Source organism: Trichechus manatus, unplaced genomic scaffold (assembly GCF_000243295.1).
Source record: "Trichechus manatus latirostris isolate Lorelei unplaced genomic scaffold, TriManLat1.0 scaffold00049, whole genome shotgun sequence".
Classification (NCBI taxonomy): domain Eukaryota; kingdom Metazoa; phylum Chordata; class Mammalia; order Sirenia; family Trichechidae; genus Trichechus; species Trichechus manatus.
Window position 1 is genome coordinate 7,566,716 of NW_004443985.1, and position 21,563 is coordinate 7,588,278.

Below are 21,563 nucleotides of genomic sequence, written 5' to 3' on the forward strand. Positions count from 1 at the left end.
TGTGTTAGTAAGGCAGGACCTGATCTACAAGACTGGATTGTGTCCTGAGGCAATCTCTTGAGATATAAAAAAGACTGAAGTGAGCAGTGAGACGGGGGGACCTCATACCATCAAGAAAGGAGTTCGGGAGCAGAGTGTGTCCTTTGGACCGGGGTCCCTGCGCCGAGAAGCTCCTAGTCTGGGGGAACACCGAAGAGAAGAAGGCCAACAGAGAGAAAGCCTTCCCCTGGAGCTGACGCCCTGAATTTGGACTTTCAGCCTACTTTGACTATGAGTAAATAAACTTCTCTTTATTAAAAAAAAAAAAATTTTTTTTTACTCTGGTAAAATATATATAGCAAAACAGTTGCCACTTCAGCCATTTTTACGTGCATGTTGATTATGACCACCATGTTGTGGAACCATCACAATATTCATTTCCAAACTTTGTCATCACAGTTAACAGGAACCCAGTACCCCTTAACCAATCCCTCAGCATTACCCCTTCCTACCTGCCCCTGGTAACCACTAATAACCTGTGGTCTGTGTGCATTGGCCTCATCTCGGTATTTCATCTGAGCAGGTTCATAGGATAATTGGCCCTTTGTGTCTGACTGACTTCACTCAGCATGAGGGTTTCAGGGTTCATCCATGTTGTAGCGTGTACCAGGACTTGATTTCTCTTTAGGGTCGAGTCATATCCCATTGTATGGATGTGAGGTACAGAACCCCTTTGCAGTGGATAATTTGGTATTTTGGTCCTGGGCCTGTAAGTAGGCCCACACCTGAGGCCAGTGAGTGGGGGCGGACCAACTGAGAGGGACCACCTGGGGACTGATGCTGACTAAGCCTCACGAGGGCAGTGGTGGGCCAGTCAGGGCCTGGGAAGACCGACGCTCACTGGAGCTTCCCAGGCTAGAGAGTATAAACGTTCTGCTCCCCGAGAAGGGGTGAGTGGGTCCCCTGGTGGACACAGAGGCTTGGTGCTGAGCAACACCCCTGCTCTCCACAGTCCTTGTCCCAAATGGAGACAGCAGCCCGGGGAAATAGAGATTGGGAAAGACGGCAGCAGTAATAGCAACAAACCCTGGACCCTGGTAGAAGGCACGAGGTGGGAGAAACAGGCAGAAGCCAGGAAAGTAGACGCTGGCATCCACCAAGCAGAGGGGTCTGAGAGGACCGAGAACCGTGACGCCCTTTGGGCTGCTACAGCACTGGAAGCAGCAGAGGCCACCAAGTGGCCCAGGCAAGAGGGCGCAAGGTGGCCTGTCCCCAGTGCAAAGGGGGCCTGCCTGCTGAGCCTGGGTGTACCCCGCATGGGGGTTGCCTTCAGAACAGTTCTCCTTCAAGAGTTGTGTTGATGCCAGCCCAGGGCTGTCCTGAGGCTGCTGGGTGAGAGCTGGACCAGCAGTGAAGAGGGCAGAGCCAGCCAAGACAGGCCCATCTAGTGATGTAAGAGACACTACTGGCTTTCCATCATGAAAACGTTATTTATGAGTGAACATTGATTTCTGTTTATTGTTTGCTGTCCACTTTCCACGGGCTAACGTTCTGGGAGTGCCTTGTGCGTTCTGCCTCTGATTGGATGAATGTAGTGATACCAGTGAACACCTGTGTGTGCAACACAACACTATATTTGCATTGTTTAAACAACCTGTGAGCGGACACCACATAGATACACTATATTTTGTTTATCCATTCATCCGTTGGACGTACAGCTTTTAAAGCTATAAGTTTCTCTCTAATCACTGCTTTAGCTGCATTTCATAAATTTTGATATATTGTGTTTTGTATTCATTATACTTCTAAGTTCCGTTTAGATTTCTTCTTCGATCCATGTGTTACTTAGAAGTGTGTTAAGTTCCACATACTTGGAGTGTTTCCAGATTTCTCTCGTTGTTGTTTTTTAATTTAATTCTGTGATAGAGAATCTGCTTTCTATGATTTTGATCTTTTAAAATGTATCAAGACCTGTTTGTGACCCCACAACTTAAGAACACGTTCTTTTCAAGCGTACGTGGAACGCTTTCTAGGATCATTCACAGGATATCTGGATCACAGTTCCTGGATCCGTAGACTAATTTGGGAAGTTTTTGACCGTTATTTCTATACATACTTTTTTGCCCCTTCCTATTTCCTCGCCTTATGGGATTCTCATTATATGTGTATTGGTACGCTTGATGTTGTTCTACAAGTCTTTAAGGCACTGCTCATTTTTCTTCAATATTTATCCCCTGTTCTTTAGATACGGTTAATTTGTATTAATGTACCTTCACATTTCATAGATTCTTCTGCCATCTCAAATTTGCTGTTAGCCCCTCTAGTCCTATTTTCATTTTATTTACAGTACCTCTCAACTCCAGGATTTCCAACTGGTTCTTCTCATTTCTATATCTAATTTCTGTATCTGAGATTCTCCATCGGTTGAGGTGGTGTTTTGATACCTTTCTGTAGTTATAGATTCTTTGAAGGTCTTTGCAAACTCCAACATCTGGGATCAGTTTCTATTGATTTTTTTTTTCCTGAGTATGGGTTATACATTCTTGCTTCATTTCATATCTCATAATTATTTGTTGAATACTGTACATTCTTGATAATACCGTGTATTGTGGAGTTCTGACTATTTGTGAGAGTTGCGGTTATTGTTGCTGGTTTTTTGTTCAGTAACTTGTCTGGACCTAATCTGTGAAATCTTTCCTAAAATAAGTGGCTACTGAAATCTCTGTTCAGTTTTTTTCCCCCTTTGTTTTTATATTTGAGTCGGGTGTTCTAGGCTTTGCCTCTTGTCTGCGTAGCTTGGTGTTCAGCCAAAGATTGGTCAGAAATTCTGCTCAAACACCTTTAGCCCATCAGGCATCCACTGTGTGGCGGTACCTGCCTGTGGGTTGGGAGCACACAGTCCTGAGTTCTGCTTTCCAGTAGGCTTTCTCATGTGTGCTTTGCACATGAGCACAGGCCCCACTGGTCAAGGCTGTGTGGGTGGCTTGGGCATGCTCTGGTGTGTGTGCATTTGTGCACAGCCACCGGTCAACTGTGATGTATGGAAAGCTTATCAAGCCCCGTGGTTTTCTCCCGTCCTGGAACTCCAGATCCCTGGCTAGTCTGCTGGTCCAGTGCATGCTCCAGTCGGAGCTGCAACCTTAGGCTAGTGGAACCCTGTGCGTCTGCAAGCAGTTTTGCCACTTGAACTGACAACGTTCCACAATCGCGTGAGCCCCCTCTGGCAGTGACTGCAAAGCTTCCGGTTTTCACGGCCTGCGTCACTGTGGTTGAACTCCCATGCCATCCTCCTGGGTGGGGAGATGGGAACAGCCCAGGCAGGATGGCCAGGGACTCAATGCTGTTCTTATGAATAAATAAACTCAGTAGTTTTCATGAATAAACTCTTGTCAGTCATTTTGTGCCCTTGGTCATTTTCTTCTGTGTTGAGATGGATTTCTTGACTTTTGTCCAGCTTTATAGTTGATTTTGGGGGAGAGAATGTTAGCCTCCTCCCTCAATGATGCTTAGCCTCCTCCCTCAATGATGCTGAGAGTGAATCTCGGCAGTAGCCTTGGATCTGTGCTCTCTGCTTCTACCCTGGCTCCTCTCCAAGTGTGGGTCTCTCCTATCCCTGCCTCTGCTTGAAACCCTGCATTGGAGTCCCACTGATAGTAGAAGACAGCGAACTCTCCCTCCGTGCCTAGTGGGCCCTGCATGGTTTGCCTTCTCTGTCCTGCAACACACGTTCCTTCACCTCTGCTCCAGCCACTCCTGCACCCACTCCCGTCCACAGGGCCTTTGCACTTGCTGCTTCCTGTGCCTGGATGATTCTCTCTCCTCTCAGTTCCTCCTCATCTTTCAGTTGTCTACGATGCACATGTGGAAACCAAGGCTTATGGTGAATAAGCATCTTGACCAACATCACAAAAATGAGAACCAGTGGTTCTCAAAGTGTTCCCAGGTCCTTTGTCCTCAGGAAGCAGCCCCTGACCTTCCTGGCTGGGTCAGAGTCTCCTGATTTATTCACGTCTCCCATGAGATGCGACTCTTACCACTGCTGTATTTTTTTTTTTAAAGTAATTTTTTTTATTGTGCTTTAAGTGAAAGTTTACAGTTCAAATTAGTTTCTCATACAAAAATTTATATGCATATTGTTACGTGACCCTAGTTGCTCTCCCTGTAATATGACAGCACACTCCTCCTTTCCACCCTGGCTTTCCAATGTCCATTCAACCAGCTCCTGTCTCTCTTTGCCTTCTCATCTCACCTCTGAACAGGAGCTCCCCATTTAGTCTGATGTATCTACTTGAGCCAAGAAGCACTGTATTCACGAGTATCATTGTACGCCCCATAGTCCAGTCTGATCTTTGAAGAGTTGGCTTCGGGAATGGTTTACCACCACTGTATTTTTGTATTTATCTTAGTGAATACTTGATTCTCTGCCAGCTCCATTCCCTACCCCCCACATTAGAGCAGGGACCTTGTTGGCTCCCCCCACCCCAGTTGCTGTTGAGTTGATTCTGACTTACAGTGACCGTGTGTGTGTCAGAGTAGAACTGTGCTCCATAGGGTTTTCAGTGGCTGATTTTTTGGAAGTAGACCTCCAGGCCTTTCTTCCCAGATGCTCCTGGGTTGATTCAAACCTCCAGCCTTTTGATTAGCAGCTGAGCGTGTCAATCATTTGTACCCCTTACACGCATGCCCGTATATCCTTAGCACTTAGCACAGTGCCTGGACATAGTAGGCACTCAGGAAATTTTTTAAATGAGTGAATTTTTGCAAACAAAACTGAGTTTTGAGACTAGAGCTTAACTTCAGAAGATGGCTGGGCTTATATGGATTCTCTTCAACCATAACATGAGTACACATATCCAGAATGCTGTATCCATATCACAGGACCTGTGTAAAGCTGACCACACTGAGAACTGAATGGGAGTCCCTGACAAATAATACAGCCATGGCGTCTCCAAAAAGAACTGATACGGGCTGCCATTTAAGTTCTGTCTTGTTGGCATTGTGGTACCTTAGCTGGACTGCTGATACAATGCAACATGAGCGTCAGATTCGATTTCCTGCCTGCGTTTAGACATATGTGTACTTTTGGAAGTGCTTGTTTGATAACCAGACTGACCTTTAGACACTGAGGTGGTGGAATGGTCTGCAAAAGAGAGTTAGGCAGCTTTCTCCTTTTGCACATGTGGAAATCAAGGCTCACAGTGGTTACATATCTTGACCAACATCCCCAAAATGAGAACCAGTGGTTCTCTATATGTGGTCCCTCACCAACAGCATCAGCTTCACCGGGGAACCTGTTAGAAATGCAAATTCAGGAGCTCTACCCCTGACCTGCTGAATCAAACTCTGGGGGAGGAGCCCAGGAAGCTATGTTTTAACCAAACTCCAGGTAATTCTGATGCAGCTAAAATTTGAGAACCACTGAATTAGGTCACAGTCAGGACTCTGGCGCCCAAATATCACTTCTTCTGTCTGTGCTTACCACCTGTCTGTCTGGTGGTGGCTTGCATGTTGCCGTGATGCTGGAAGCTTTGCCACGGGTATTTCAATATCACTAGGGTCACTGAGGCGAATTATCCAGTAGGCAAGGTAAGCACGGTGCTTCCCTTCCTTACCACACCATCCGTAGTGAGTTCACATTTTTCCCCCACATCAAAGATTCTGCTTCTAGGTATGGTTGGCATTTGACTCTCTCAACCCCACAGCACCCTCCTATAGAATCAAAGCCTCTTCTTAAATTTGTAGTCCCTGACGGGCAGATGACCCAGTAAGCAAGGTAATCACAGCTTCCTTACAAATCTGTAGTGAACAGTTTTCGCACCAGATCTTTACTGTGGATAAACCCATGTGAGATTGTTCACTACAGATGATTTGGTAGGCCCCATACTTACCTTGCCTATTGGATAATCTGCCCCTGTGGGTCACCCATGATGGACAGGTTTCAACAGAGCTTCCAGGAAGAAAGGCCTGGTGATCTACTTCTGAAAAATTGCCTATGAAAACCTTATGGATCACAACAGAACATTGTCCAACTTGCTTTGGACACCTTATCAGGAGGGATCAATCGCTATGAGAGGATACTGTATTTGGTGAAGTAGAGGGCCAGCTACTGTGTGTGACTTGATATTTCAAGCTTGTCTCCAGGATCCTTCGGCCAAGTTCCCAGTCTTGTTGATAGCAAGCATGAAAATCTAAATTGTGAGCATTAAGACACAATCTTGGGATATTTTAAAACTTACTTAAAATTGCGGAAACCCAAGAGTTAAAACAGTTCAGAAGGTGACGAGGCAGTATTCTTAAAGCTTGTATTAATCCTCGGTAGGCAGGTCTCAGTTCTTGCTTTCTGTGTTAAACCATCTCGTCTTTAAAAGCAGATCGAATCTCGTCATAGATCAAATCCAAGTGCAGTGTGTCAAGTTTCTGTTAAAAGTTCACTTGGACTCATGCCTCGTGCTTTCTCAGGTGGTTCCCTGAGGCGGCTGTTCATCACAGGTGTTTGGTTCCACTTGGCCCCTGAGCCCCCTGGCACCTGTGAGCACCTGCAGAGAAGGAGCTGTTTTGCAGGAACTCCATGGCAAGTGATTTTGTAACATTTCTTTAAACCTTAAGAAATACTTCCAAAGGGACAGAACCAAGAAATGCAGCATGTGGGGTACCGTGATTTTAGAAGCTGGGCGTTGGCTGTCTCAGCTCTAGACAAAATGAGGTTGGCTAGCATTTACAGTGCTCCATTCTGTTGTACATAGTAGGGTTACGATGAGTCAGCCTACTTGTTGGCACTTAACAACACTTAAATAATCCATGTGGTTGTATGGGCCTGTGCGTGCACAGCTGTTTGTTGAATGAATGATTAGGGAAAAGCATGACAGAGAAGAACAAGGTGGTTATAGCGTACGATCTAATCTCGGCTCTGATTTTGTAGTGGTTCTCATACTTTAGAGGGCTCCAGAATCACTTGGACAACTTTTTGAAATTCACATTCCTGATTTCCCGACCTCACCCACAAGGATTCTGATTTCTCTATGTGTCGTTTGGGATTCAGGAACCCACATTTTTAATCAGATCCCAACTGATTTCAGAAGCAGGAAGTAGCTGGACCGAACTCTTAAGCAGCATTCGTTTTAGAAAGCAAGATTTTTTCCAATTTTTTTTTAAAACTACACTTTATTAATTGACTTTTATTTATGATTTTTTTTTGTTTTAGAGATACTTTTTTTTTTAAATTTAGAAATGTGTCAATGCTTTTATTTATGGTTTTGCTTCCCTTGTAATGCCTTCCCACTAAGACAGTTTAAAAATATTCATCCACATTTTCTCTTAGTACTGACTTTTTAAAAATGTGAGTCTTTAGCATACCAAGTTTTTATTTTGCTGTGTAGTATAGTTAAAGACTGTGACCTATGAGAGTTCTACTTTTTTGGTACTAGATCTTTTTTCTTAGCCAACATTTTGGAAAATGTTCAGTGTACATTCTGAAAAGTCAGTTCTTCATGGGGGTTTATAATTTACCAAATTTTCAATAAAGCTTGTGATTACATTGTTTTGAATCTGTATGTTCTTTGTTTTCTCCACATCTGTCAAATTTTGGGCAATAGGAGGATTCTAAAAATCTCCCAATATGATTGCATTTTTTTCTTGTATTTGTCAGTATATTTCACCTTGTATTATTGAGGGTATATAACTTTGCATCTGTTTTTTTTACTGAAATTTATATTTTAATCAGTACACAATATCTTAGTGGTTTAGAGCCAGATTTTTTTTTTGAAAAACAGACAAACCCACTGCTGTGGCGTCAATTCCAACTCATGGGGACCCTATAGGACAGAGTAGAACTGCCCCATAGGGTTTCCAAGGAGTGGATGGGTGGATTCGAGCTGCCATCCATTTGCTTAGCAGCTGAGCCCTTAACCACTGCACAACCAGGGCAAAAATCTAGGCCCTGTTATTTCCTTTCTGTAAGATCTTGGTTAAGTTACTATTCTGCACTTCAGGCTTTTCATCTGTAGAAAGATATTATCACATCTATGTCCTAGGACTGCTGTGAGGCGTGAATTATATGTGCAAGGCACACAATGTGTGGCACGGAGAAAATGCTAAATAAATGTTTAGCGATATTAATGGTTCAGTTTATATCTTTTAAGATGTCCAAAAATAAGCATAATGTGTATACTACAGACTGGGCCACATATCATTTTTCTTGATAGAGCTAAGATTCAACTTGCTGCATTGCATGCCTGAGTATGTTTAAGATTGGATTGTGTTCTAATGTAATTTTTATGTACTTGAGTATATTTGTCCCTTGTCATGGATTGATGTCCCCACCAAAAAATGCGTGTATTAATTTGGCTGGGCCATGATTCCCAGTATTGTGTGGTTGTCCTCCATTTTGTGATTGTAGTTTTATGTTAAAGAGGATTAGGGTGGGATTGTAACACCCTTACTAAGGTCACATCCCTGATCCAACGTAAAGGGAGTTTCCCTGGGGTGTGGCCTGCGCCACCTTTTATCTTACAAGAGATAAAAGGAAAAGGAAGCAAGCAGAGAGTTGGGGACCTCATACCACCAAGAAAGCAGTGCCAGGAGCAGTGCTGGACCTGAGTCCTTTGGACGTGAGGTTTCTGTGCTGAGATGCTCCCAGACCAAGGAAAGACTGATGCATCACAAGGACCTTCCTCCAGAGCCGAAAGACAGAGAAAGCCTTCCCCTGGGCCCTGAGTTTGGACTTGTAGCCTACTGGACTGTGAGAGAATAAACTTCTCTTTGTTAAAGCCATTCACTTGTGGTATTTCTGTTCTAGCAGCACTAGATGACCAAGACATCCCCAGCTGGGTGATGAGCCTTAAGGCGCTTTGATCACCTAGTCCCTCCTGGAGTGTGTGAGAATCTTTGTCTGTTGGTAGTTTGGGGATTGGTGGTGACGGTGGTGGAAATCTCTGGCCACTAGTTGAGTAAGTAGGTTCACATTGACTGTAAGAAGGCCACTACATTTATCCGGTGATTGATGGTATTCCAAGAATAGAGAGGATTCCAGACTTTAAAACTTGACTAGGCTTGTGGTTGCCTCCAGGTTGTTTGCCTTGGAACCTGTTTGTAAGGTTTTGTCTGTTGTTGTTGTTGTCAGGTGCGACCCTATAGCACAGAGTAGAACTGCCCCGTAGGGTTTCCAAGGAGCGACTGGTGGATTTGAGCTGCTAAGCTTTTGGTTAGCGGCGAGCTCTTAACCACTGTGCCACCAGGGCTCCAGGGCTTTGTCTGTAGGATCCAGCATCTTCTCTGTAGGAGGGTTTATTGTAAGAGAAATTCTAGAACATTTATCCTCCTCTCCCAGGCCAGTTAGGCATTCTAAGAGTCTTGGGTATGAGCTAATTGAGCTAACAAGACCCCAGGGATGCAGGAGTTACAGGTCCCACCTGGGGATGTGTAGATGCTTTCTTATGTGAGACTGATAGCTCCAAAGACGTAACATTCTGAAGTACTTTAATACACTGATCTGCAGAGATGGGAAGAGTTTAATACATGATCAACAGATTATTTCAAAGACTAAAGGTAAACTTAGGAAAAGACACCCACAGTTTTGTATTTTTCCCACGTCACGTATGGAGTTAAGCTTACTTCACTGACTTTCTTCTTGTAAGCAGTAGGTTGGAAGTTTTAGAAACCTCACCAATCAGATTGTTCAGTGCAGCACCGAGCTTGTGCTGCTTAAGAGCTGGAAGCGTGGAAGCAGGGAGGAAGCGATGGTGCTGAAGGGAGAGAATGTCAAGTGTCTGTGCCATTTTGGTGGTGTTGGTAGGGGTGTGGAACTGGGATTCTGGAAGAGTCGGGCAGCAAATAATCCCAACCTGGAGAAGGGTAAGAGAGGCTGAAGGACAAGGTCAAGACAAGTTGTCAAGACACGGTGGGATGTGAGGGCCTGAGCGGAGGCTGTGCTGGTAAGTTGGGGGCCTGGACTAAAGCTTGGCAAGGTGCAGCCCCGCAGTTTGGACCAGGTGCTTCTCAGAAGACAAGAGAGCCTGGGGAAGGTGAGGCAGAGCCCAGCAGGAAGGACATCTGCCACCGAGTTGGCTCTCATCCCTCTCACTTGGGGGATGGTGGACTTGGATCAGCAAGGGACGCCCGTGGCTCTGGCCTGACGTGTGGTGTGGAGGTGGTGGCGCTGAGAATCGCGAGGACTATGAGAAGGTCCCGGAACCTCTCGGAAACGAACGATAATGTGGGTCTGAGAGGCGCTCTGCTCAGTCATCTAAGAGCAGGTGACGGCCACCTTGTCATTTTAAATTTTCACTTTGAAAATCAGGTGAAATGATTTCACTTTTTGTCAGTACCAGCGTGTCTAGCAGAGTTCCTCTTCAAAGGAGGATTTTTTCATTCCGTTTTTCCCTTTGTAATTCTCTTGTAGCTTGTAGTTGTTAACTTCTGCTGGTCATTAATGAGTGTCTCCCCCTCCCCTATTCTGTTCCTTTCTGTTTCTGTTCCTGCAAAGTTGGGCTCCTAGACTCCGTTCCATTCCCCCGCTCAGCGTAAAAATGTGGTTTCCCAACGTGTGGATCCTGAAGTTGAACCTTAATTAAACTACACCAGGCAGATGGGGAGAATTAAAGCATTACAGGTGTGGAGAAAGTGACTCCCCAGAGAATGCAAGACCTAGACAGTGTAAGGAGTAGGTAGGGTCATTTGCGTTGTGTGTGTGAGCATGCATGAGTGTGTTGGTGTGAGTGTGTATGGGTGTGTGAGTGTGCATTTGTGTGAGCCTAAGAGAGCACATGTAAGTGTGTGTGTGCACTTGTGTTTCCTTCTAAAGCAGTAGAGTTTGTCTGAAGGATGTGAGTAGACAATGGCTTGTCCTTAGCCCTTCCCAGGAAGGAGCCTGATGCCTGCCATAGCTCCCAGCTTTGGATCAGGCAAGGTTACCACCAAGAAGGGGTTCCTGGGTGGACAGTGGTTAACGCGCTCAGCTGCTAACTGAAAGACTGGAGATTCAGTCCACGCAGAGGCACCTCAGAAGAAAGGCCTGGTGATCTGCTTTGGAAAAATCAGTCACTGCAAACCCTAGGGAGCACAGTTTCTACTCTGACAAACGTGGGGTTGCTTTGACTCGATGCCATCTGGTACCGCTGAGAAGCCAGCCCGATGAGAGTTAAGATGGCCTCCTTTGTCGGTTTGTTGGAGTTCCTCATTCTTTCTCCCCCAGCACTCTTGTTTGTTAATGTAGCAGATATGCTCTCTGAATACACTTAAGTTCATACGTCAGTCAAATTGCACACTAAAGCTCAAAGATGCTGATTTTTTTTTTTTTAAGGCAGGAATTAAGTTTGTCTTATTTCTTTAGAAGAGAAGACCTTTAAGAATGTTTCTGGATTGTGTCTAGAGTTCCGCTTGGTTTAATGAAGCCTAACCTAGAAATATGAACTTCCCTATGTAGGATGAAAGCGGTGACTTTCAGATATAGCTGTAGACACCCGCCAGCACTACCCGACAGAACTGTGACCTTGTAGGAAACCCAGTTTAATTTATTGCCTCCCAGGGAATGTGACCAACAGGAATTGCCCTTCTTAATGCCTTATGGACAGCTATGACCTGTCTGTGACTTGCGCTCGCTTGCCTTTCAAAGGCTATCCTGAAAGAACGCTGTGCTTTGATGCTGTTTTTAATCATTCTCCCTTCACCCCCCTCCCAAATACGATAGAATTTTTAACCGCCTTTAGAAAAGGAGTAAATTATTGATGACCTTCCTTAGTACGCATGATTCAAACCTGTGCGTTTGCATTTAAACTATTTTAGGAAGCGGTGAAAAAATTTTGTTTTCTGTCTGAAACAGGTTAGAATTAAGATGTCAGTTTGAAATAAGTATTATGAGAATCACTGTGTCCCCATATCCTGCATAATGTGACATCAATTGACTGTTCTGCCACCCTTACTGAAAAAAAAAAAATAAATAAATAAAACAGCATTCAGTTCATTTCTCTGTACCAGCTTCTGAATAATGTCCTTTGCAGATACTTAGTTACTTGAACGGGATGCCATTTGGGAAGCTGCCTCTGGGGGAGAGGATGGGGTGACAGGTAGGCAGTTGATAACATCGGTGGAAGCCGTAAGGAGAAAGATGTCAAGCCCTTTCTCCGTGCCAGCCAACCATGTAGGGTGGATGGGGAAATGGAGGAAGTTGAGGGCAAGTTGCTTGTGCCTTTTCCTTGAAGCCAACTCAGCTGACCCCTTCCTTTTCTACCTTCCTCTGTGTAAAAATGGTTTGTTCATGAATGCCGGCACAGTGTTTCCACCTGTGTGGGGACACAGTATACATTGTATGACATTGTATCCCTTCCCTACACTCGTAAAGACTGTTGCTGCTGACGCAGTGTCTGCAGAGCTGTGGTCCAGTGATATTAAATACAGGTCCAGGACGGCATACCTGAAGGAGACGGCAGGGCAAGCACTTAAATCCATCATCAGCAGGCTGGACGTTATCCTGCTGCTTCTTTTGTTGAATTTAGTTTTTCCCTACTTAGAGGTAGGGCAGCCCTCGTGGCACAGTGGTTAAGCGCCTGGCTGCTAACCAAAAGGTCGGCAGTTCGAATCCACCTGCCACTCCTTAGAAACCCTATGGGGCAGTTCTACCCTGTCCTGTAGGGTCGCTATGAGTTGGAATCGACTCAAACAACAACGGGTTTGGTTTTTTGGGGGTTTTAGAGGTAGAAACAACTTTCAAGCAGAAGGATATGAAAATCGGAAAAGATTTTCTTGAAGTCATCAAAGTATGGCTAGCTACCGTAACGGATCTCAGTCTTAGTGGGCTAATTAAACAAGTTTCTCATTCATGAACAGTCTGAGGTGGGCATTCCTGGGCAGCTGACTCTCTTCCAGGTGGTGGTGCAGGGACCCAGGCTTCTTCCTGCTTATGTCTGTGCCATGTCTATCATAGGGCTCTCAAGGCCCTGAAGGTTATCTGCATTCTAGTCTCTGCGTGTGTGTGTGTGTGTGAGTGTGAGTGTGTGTGACTGTGAGTGAGTGAGAGTGTTTTATGGGCTAGGCCTGCATTCCTTCTCCTGACATTCTGTTGGCTTAGTCAAATGGCTCCACCGTGGAGGGCTTTGTTAAAACAGTTTCCTGGTTCCTTCCCCCAAAATTTCAGATTGAGCAAGTCTGGGATGGGGTCCAAGAATGTACGCTTCTAACAAGTTCCCAGGCGTTGTTGATATGGCCGGGCGGGACCACACTCTCAATACCCTGGTCTGTGACACACTTGTGTGTCTTCATAGCAATCCTGAGAAGTCCCTGAGTGGTGCAGGTGGTTAACACGGCAACAGGTTGGCAGTTCGAGTCTATGCAGAGGTGCCTCTGAAGAAAGGCCTGGTGATCTTCTGGACAGTCGTTGAAAACCCTGTGGAGCACGGTTCTACTCTGACACGCAGTGGGGTTGTGCTGACTCAGAGGTGACTTGATGGCTAGTTTTGGTTTTAATCGTGAGAACCATAAGTGTCTTTATTATAGCGACTCTTAGGATAGGAGGGAAGGGGAGGGGTAAGATAAAGTCTTGGCCGGGCCAAGACCATAATTAAAAGTGGAAGATTCTTAGAGGAATTGGCGTTTTGGAGGACTAAGAACTGGACAGTCACATGCTAATGGGTGACTGTACCTTGATCTGTAGGACAGAGGATTGCTGCTTGGCAAGGCGTTTTCAGCTTTATTAGCCCGTGGGAACCACGTGACTTTGGGGAGTAGGAGTATTTGGAGAATAAAGTACACACACAGGTACAGGACAGGTGATAGGGAGACAGTGAACGTCCTCCTCACTTGAGGGAGGACTTGAGTGAGAATCGAAGGAAAGTTAGGGATTGGTAGAGTGGACAAGCCGGGATGCTGGATGCATATGAGCTGGGCTTAGACTCATATCACGTTGAGAGGTATCACGCTGGACAGGTTTGAGGCTCAGGGTAATCAGTAAAGTGGGGATAATGTCTGACTGTTCGAGTTGCTGGGTGGTGCAAACAATTAATGCACTTGGCTGCTAATCAAAAGGTTAGAGGTTGGAATCCATCCAGACGCTCCTCGGAAGAAAGGTCTGGTAATCTGCTTCCAAAAAATCATCCATTGGAAGCCCTATGGAGCATGGTTCTGCTCTTGATATACATGGGATCACCATGAGTTGGAGTTGACATGATGGCAACTGATTTCCTGTCTACCTGTTAGGTTATAAGAGTTAGGTTGGAGGATCCCAAAATTTTTTGGCTCATGGTGTCCCTAGGCTAAAAGAAATATCTAACAGTTGTATTCATTAGTTAAGTCCAAACAACTTCATAAGTATTTATGTCCTAACCACTCAGTAGCCATTTGAGAAAAATAATACACAAATTGAAAAACATGTCTTTTTCTTAAAAAAAAAATGCAATTACTTATTAATGGAGTGTGTGCACTACACAGCTTCTCAAACCTTGGAATCAGATTGAACACACCTGCTCTCTTGTTCTGGGCCACAGTGAAGTTTGCTTTTTATCACAGCAATTGCTGAAAACTAAGCTTTGCAAAGATGTGATGCCATTAAAAGCAATGTAGCCCAATCTAATGTTGAAACTGTGAGGACCACGGTTAGTGCGGACAGTATCTGACTGATGTTGAGTATGGCTGTTGTCCTCAAAAACGTAAAAGGATAGCTTACCGCGCCTCTGAGTTCCCTGTAGTGATCCAGGTGCCTTGCCACACAGATTGGGAACTCTCGAGTTTTTTTTCCTTCATTCATTTAACAAATGTTAACGATCAGTGAAGTGGCAGGCACTGTGCTGGGCACGGGGGAAGACAGAGTCTTGCCTCCAAGGAATGTAATGTCTCGTGGGAAAATAGACACTGAACCAGGTGATCACACAGATGTAGACTCTCCCACTGGGACCAGTCCCATGAAGAAGTTCAAGGTGCTATGAAAGAGGGTAGGAAGAATATTGGACCTGATTGGGAGAGACTTTCTCTCGGAGTTGACCCTTGAGCTGTGTCAGCTGAAGGCTGGTAAGAAGTTAACTAGGCAGGAAGGGGAGGGAGCTGTGCTCTAGGCAGAGGAAGTAGTATTCTGGGCAAGTATTTCTCAAGCTGTCTTGGTGAAGGATCTGTCTTTATTTATTTTTCATTGCACTGTGGTTGGATTATGACCAGTATATAGCTTGTGTGTGCAGTCATGTTTTACATCTGAGCTATTTAATGCAATGACTTCTCTGAGCGTGCTGGAGGTTGAAGGAAAGCCACATCTCAGGAAGAGTTTTCAAAAGCCTATAATGGACTGGTAACAGTTTGTGGACTACACTGAGTAGCTGCTTTAAACGGGAAAGAGCATATGCAAAGGGCCTGTGGTGAGAGGCACCTTGAGACTGAGGGAGAAGTAGGTGAAGAATGTGATACCAGTGTGGGTGGAACAGAAAGTGGGAAGGCTGGAAAGTCCACAGAGGCTGGGCTTGGTCTCTAGACCACAGGAAGAACTGGAATCTTAAGCGAAGACATTTTCAAGTTGTGTTGACTACTTCCTAGTTGAGAGATTGAGGCTGTAGAAAGGCCAGATGCTTGGTGAGGCAGATTTGTTGAATGATTTAGGTGACTTGCAGTTCCCCTTCTTTTACCTGGAATCGGTGGTATTTCAACCTTCCAGAGCACAGAGGGAATTCTTGCCTCTTTGTTGGGGAAAATTACAAAGGAAGGCACCGGAGTGTGCCCAGGTGGTTGCATAAGCACCTGTAGTATTCCAACAGAATGATGCCTTGAAAACAGCTGATTAGAGCCCCTGAGACTGGCCAGGTGCCCAGGCTCCTCATGGCACCTGTGCTACCTGGGTGTGAAATGACCTGCTTGGAGGCTTAGTGAATTCGAGCTGTTCCTGTGAAGTCATGTGGAACGTGTGGTGAGAGTCTGTGTCAAGCTGCATCCACCATCCTTTTGCTTTTCTGAGGTCTAATGTGGCATCTGTGGGCACTGGGGGGAAGTGGTGGCCATTGCACCCGATCTGAGTGGACCAGCCTTGCTGCCGTGGCCCATTACAAACGCCACGCTTGTTTAAGAATCCAGTGTGCTCTCCCTCCTCATGGGCTGACTTCCATGGGGTACCACCTGGGAGGGGTTTTGATTTCCAGCTTTACGGATTCAGAGCCTGATGCCGAGTAAGGCTTACTTTGCTTCTCTGCTTTGGTACGTGGGATGGGCTGGGGAGGAAAAATGATGCACTGTGGTTCTCTGTCTGCACAGGTACTTTGTGCTGGATTTTGAGACTGGCATCCTGCAGTATTTTGTGAATGAACAAAGCAAACACCAGAAACCGCGGGGAGCCCTTTCGTTAGCCGGCGCCATCGTGTCCCTGAGCGACGAAGCGCCCCACATGCTGGTCGTGTACTCTGCTAATGGAGAGATGTACAAACTGAGAGGTACAGTCTTCTCCTGGTAACGCTGCAGACTGGCCGCACGGGCTGCGTTCATAGTTGCCATGGTGATGGTGGGGGGCGGGCGGGTGTTAACCACCTTTAACAGTTTGCTGTATTCGAGGGCTCTGTGGTGACAGATGCCTCTCTTACCCCAAGGGTGGGGAGATGGAGCTGACATTAGGAGTGGCTTGTCCTAATTAACTGAGGAATTAAGGACAAGGAAAAGGTGAGGGATTTCAAAGCTAGCTGAGCTTTGGAATGTTTGAAGACTTTTTCTGTTAAAAACCAAAACCAAACCCGTTGCCTACGAGTCGATTCTAACTCATAGTGGCCCTACAGGACAGAGTAGAACTGCCCCATAGAGTTTCCAAGGAGCGCCTGGTGGACTCGAACTGCCAACCCTTTGGTTAGCAGCCGTAGCACTTAACCACTGCATCAACCAGGGTTTCCAAAGCTCAGTGTGTATTTCCTTTGACTTTGTGGTGTGAATCATCACAGCAGTGCCCTGGGCGGGGATGGCTGTGCTGTGAGGACAAGAGGAGCTTTGAAGGGTCACGGTCCGCTCCCAAAGTCTCCCTAGAACCATCTTTTAGTAAAGAGCCCTATTTGCTCTAGAATTGTTTTCACTTAGTTTCATTCAATCCGTTGTAGTATTCCAGCCTGTTGAGACCAACTGGTGCTGTTAATTTTCCTTTGTATGCTTTCTCCCATTCCCTTTGCTTCTCGAATCTGAGGTATGCTCAGCATCCTTGGCAGTGAAGATGGTTCTTGAGAGAGTCTAGTGTTTAGCTGTAACAGGGGCCCTGGGGTGGTGCAAATGGCTGCTAACCAAAAGTTGGTGGTTCAAGTCCACCTAGAGGTGCCTTGGAAGAAGGGCCTGGCGATCTCCTGAAAAATCAGCCATTAAGCTCTATGGAGCACAGTTCTCCTCTGGCACACATGAGGCCACCGTGAGTTGGAGTAGACTCAATGGCAGCTGGTAGATCCCCCAAGGCAGATCCACCACACACATTTTCAGAAATGCCAGACTTGATTGTAGCAGGATAATTGGATCGCTAGACCATTCTACCAGGATTCTGTTATGGTTACATTGCCGTGATTCTTCTGTCAATTTTCTTCTAATAATAAAATAACAAACCAAAATGGCAACAGACAAACAAAAATCCAAATGTGCACACACATACATACTCAATATTATTTGTTAAGATCTGTGGAAAGGTAGTATGTATTAAGCATTGAGGGGTGCTTAGTCATTCTGCCTTCTTATATGTAATGTTTTTCTCTGCTGGAGTAAAGCTACAGCACAAAGAAAAGGCCCGTATCATCTCTCTCTGATAACCGGGGAGCTGACCATGACAGGCAGCCTCTGCGAAGCCAGAATGAAGGCCTAGATTCCTCATCTCTCGGTCTAATTCTCAATGTTCTAGCGCCAAGCTTTGTATACGGTAACACAATCCCACACCAAAGACATGGAACAAATTAAATTTTATTATTGGTACACAAGTCATGTTTTAGAATCTGTAGAAACAATCCCAAAATCTATGAAATAAAAATGCGTATAGTCGAAGGAGAAGGTTTTTTGGGAAAACGTGCTAAGATGCATGTTCTCTTGTGACATTCATGCAGTACACTGTCCAGCTGGCTAGATTTATGTGGCGTTGGGCTTGGCTTTGCTGGTTATTGCTTAATAAATTGTCAGAGCAGAAACAATAGCAGGTGAAAAACTTAATGGCACTTTTTTTTACCCTGCCTGTGGTTTATGAAATGGCCCAAGCACATACAAAAGAAAAATCCAACTAATATGACAATTTAGCCATTACATTTGCCTTTGAGTTGTTATTCTCTGGATGAGTAAACCCCAGGGTTTTCTCTTTCTTTTTTTTTTAAGGATAATTTTAATAGCAACTATTAGAATTTTGGAGCCATGGTAGTGTAGTGGTTAAAAGCTCAGCTGCTAACCAGAAGGTCGGCAGTTTGAATCCACTAGCCGCTCTACCCTATGGGGCCGTTCTACTCTGTCTTACAGGGTCGCTCTGAGTCAGAATTGACTCAACGGCAACGGGTTATTAAAGTTTTATTATCTGTGTGAAGTAATCACAAGGGCTTTATCTGACAAGGAGATGAGCGTTGGTTTTTCATTTCCCATCACACCTACATGTCCACGGGTTCCTACAGCGTGACGCCTTCCAGCAGAGTTCTGTTGTGGTGTCATGAGAAACACAGCTTTTGTCAACATTTTTGGGTCTGACTTTTGGATAGTACTGCCACAAATTGGCAATTCTGTTTCCTAAGGAAGTAAAGGCCCTCGTTCCTGCAGAATCCTTTATCTGCCTTTGGAAGTTGAGTTTAGCTGGTCTCCCCCTGTATGGTTTTTGCACCTGGGGCCTCCTGACGGACAAACCATTTTGAATTTGGAAGGGTCATCTTCAGGCCCTGGATGGGACTGAGCCAAAGAATGTTCTATTTTTAGTGCTAGATTTCTTCACCTGAGGAGCCTTGGTGGCACAGTGGTTAAGCATTCAGGCTGCTAACCAAAAGGTTGGCAGTTTGAATCCACCAGCTGCTCCTTGGAAACCCTGTGGGACAGTTCTACTCTGTCCTGTAAGGCTGCAAGGAGTTGGAATCGACTCAGTGGCAATGGGTTTTTTGGTTTTTTTTCTTTGAAACCTGAAGGTTCAGGCTGAAGTCAGGTTTTATTTACCAGTAACACTTGGGCCCATTTTTGTAAACCGTTAGAATTTCCAGGAGTCATTCTGTGTGTGTTTTTTTTTTTTTTTTTGGGGGGGGCGTAGTCAGCATTTATGCAGTTAATAGTTAAGTAGATGAATTAGATTTTGTTAGAATGTGTTGTGTGCCTATGATGTTTTAAGAAAATAATTTTAATATCTACTATTTGAGAGCTGGGATGTAGATGGAAGAATATGACTGTGTGATTGACTTGAACTCAGTGTCTCTTTGGGGGAAATTTGAGGATCTCTGAGGCAGCATTTGGCATCTTAATTCTGTCCAATCATGATATGAATCCTTGAGAACACGTTAGAATGGTAATTCAACTGAACGCTTATTTTGTAAATGATAATAACTCCACAGTCGAACCCTGGTAGATAACAAAAGGCTCTGAAAAACTGTACTTTGATACTCATACTAGCCACCTGAGGTAGAGGCATTTAAAAAGAATCATATTTTCCCTTCCCGGCTGCCTATTTAACAGAGTGGAAATGAGTTTTTCCGAGGATGTTTTTAAAAAAAAAAGTAAAATTGTTTTATAACAGACATTTCAGAATACATTTTTTTTTCCTGTGTTTAAAACCTTTATTGATCTCAGTCAGGACGTAGTCTTGCTGAATAAAGAGGCCATACATAAAACTATACATTCTACATCAGTGGTCAGCAAACCTTTTTCTATAAAGGGATAGATAATAAATATTCAGGCCATTGAGTCACGTATGATCCTGTTGCCGATTCTTCGTTGTTTTTTTCCCTAAATTTTATTTATTCTGTTGTTGTTAAGAATATACACAGCAAAACACACAGCAATTCAACAGTTCTACACGTACAATTTGAGACATTGATTACATTCTTCGAGTTGTGCAACCATTCTCACCCTCCTTTTCAGAGTTGTGCCTCCCCCATTAATATAAACTCACTGCCCCCTAAGGTTCTTACCTAATCTTTCGAGTTGCTGTTGTGAATTTGATCCCATATAGACAGTTCTTAAAAGACCGTAATGCTCAAGGCAGGCCTTTTTTTTTTTTTAAACTAGTTAAGCTAAACTGTTGTTTGGTTTTAAGATCATGTGGGGGATGTTTTCAGAATCCATTTTTTAGCGTGCTTCAAGAGGGAATTTTCCATTGAGAGTTAGTGTAGTTTGTTTTTTGGTGTTTAAGTACGGGCTGGCTGTGTATACTGAAGTCTGCATTTGCTTTTCCCTTTACTCTTCACTCCCTGGGCCCCTCATCCCTTTAGGTGGGTGTAGAAATAGATTGGGTGTGTTTTGAAACAACCTCTGCAAGCATTGCTTTCTCTATTTTAGCTGCCGATGCAAAAGAGAAACAGTATTGGGTGACTCAGCTTCGAGCTTGTGCCAAATACCACATGGAATCGAATTCTAAGGTAAGTAGCAGTTGGGAAGCAGGGAGGTATTCAAATAACGTGGATGGCTACCATTCCAGCCACAATGATCCATTTCTTTGGGTAAAATGTTTTTTCGTGTTGCCTTCTAAATTATCCTCGTAATGGAATTTATGCGTCTCTGGCCACATTTAAATTTAAAGCCAGACAGAGCAGTTGGATTCTCTTGTAGGTAGAATACAGAGGCGAGCAGACAGTTTATGGAGACTGAGTCTGGGAAGACACTTCTGCTGCTTTCCATGTTGTCAGTTTAGGCAGCTGTTAAGTGGTCGGTTGAGAAGGCCAAGTGGATGATTTCATTCTGGAGTCAGATTTACATTTCATGAAGACTAGTTGTTGTCACTGATCCTTAAATAACATCTAGACCCTAAATTGATTATATACTCTGCAGGGATCTCCTGCATTTTAAGTGTGTAAAAATGTTCTCGGGTAATTTGGGATCCAAGCATGAGTTATTTCGTCGTTGGGATTTGGTACGACATCTTGTGTTAGATGTGCGGGAGTTATGAAATAGGCACTATCGTGGGTTCTTGTGCATGATTTCCTATCATTAAAATAAATCATTGCCGAATAAATTTAACCAGGGCAATAAATATTGGTTACAATTAAGGTTTAAAGGGCTGTCCCATTGATATCATTAGCTCAAATTTAGTTGCTATATCCAGTTGCTGTCATTTCTGTATTCTCGCACCTGGTAGACTCTCACTTGCGAAAGATTGCATATATTATGCCTGTCTGCTTTCTTGCTCAGGACTATGTGAAATGTCTTGCTTAGTTAGAGCTCCTGTTATGTCTGGGAATACAACTCCAAATGGTTTCTTACAGTGATGTTGGTCTTATTGTTGGTTGGTTTGTCTGTTCTTGCTGTAGAGCGGACCCCTTTCTTTGACTTGCTCAGGACAGGTGTGCTCACCTGTAATACCCCTCTTGACTTGCCCTAAAGCTGAATCTTGGGGGACTCATCGACAGGGCTCTACTTCTAAAGCTTTTTTTCCTTCTGGTCTCCTTGATTTTCCAGCATTTAATAGTTCTTCTGGACTTTTCATCGGTATTGTATACACAGCTAGG

At 44.5% G+C, this 21,563-nt stretch overlaps 1 protein-coding gene across 1 annotated transcript in view; it reads left to right on the plus strand.

Moving 5' to 3' along the window:
• OSBPL10 (oxysterol binding protein like 10) overlaps positions 1–21,563 on the plus strand; it is a 323,121-nt gene that overhangs the window by 106,306 nt on the left and 195,252 nt on the right. Inside the window, exons 2-3 of the mRNA XM_004377355.3 lie at positions 16,192–16,367; positions 20,398–20,477. Of these exons, the coding sequence (XP_004377412.1) occupies positions 16,322–16,367; positions 20,398–20,477 (126 nt within the window). The 5' untranslated portion in view covers positions 16,192–16,321. The remainder of the gene's footprint in view (positions 1–16,191; positions 16,368–20,397; positions 20,478–21,563) is intronic.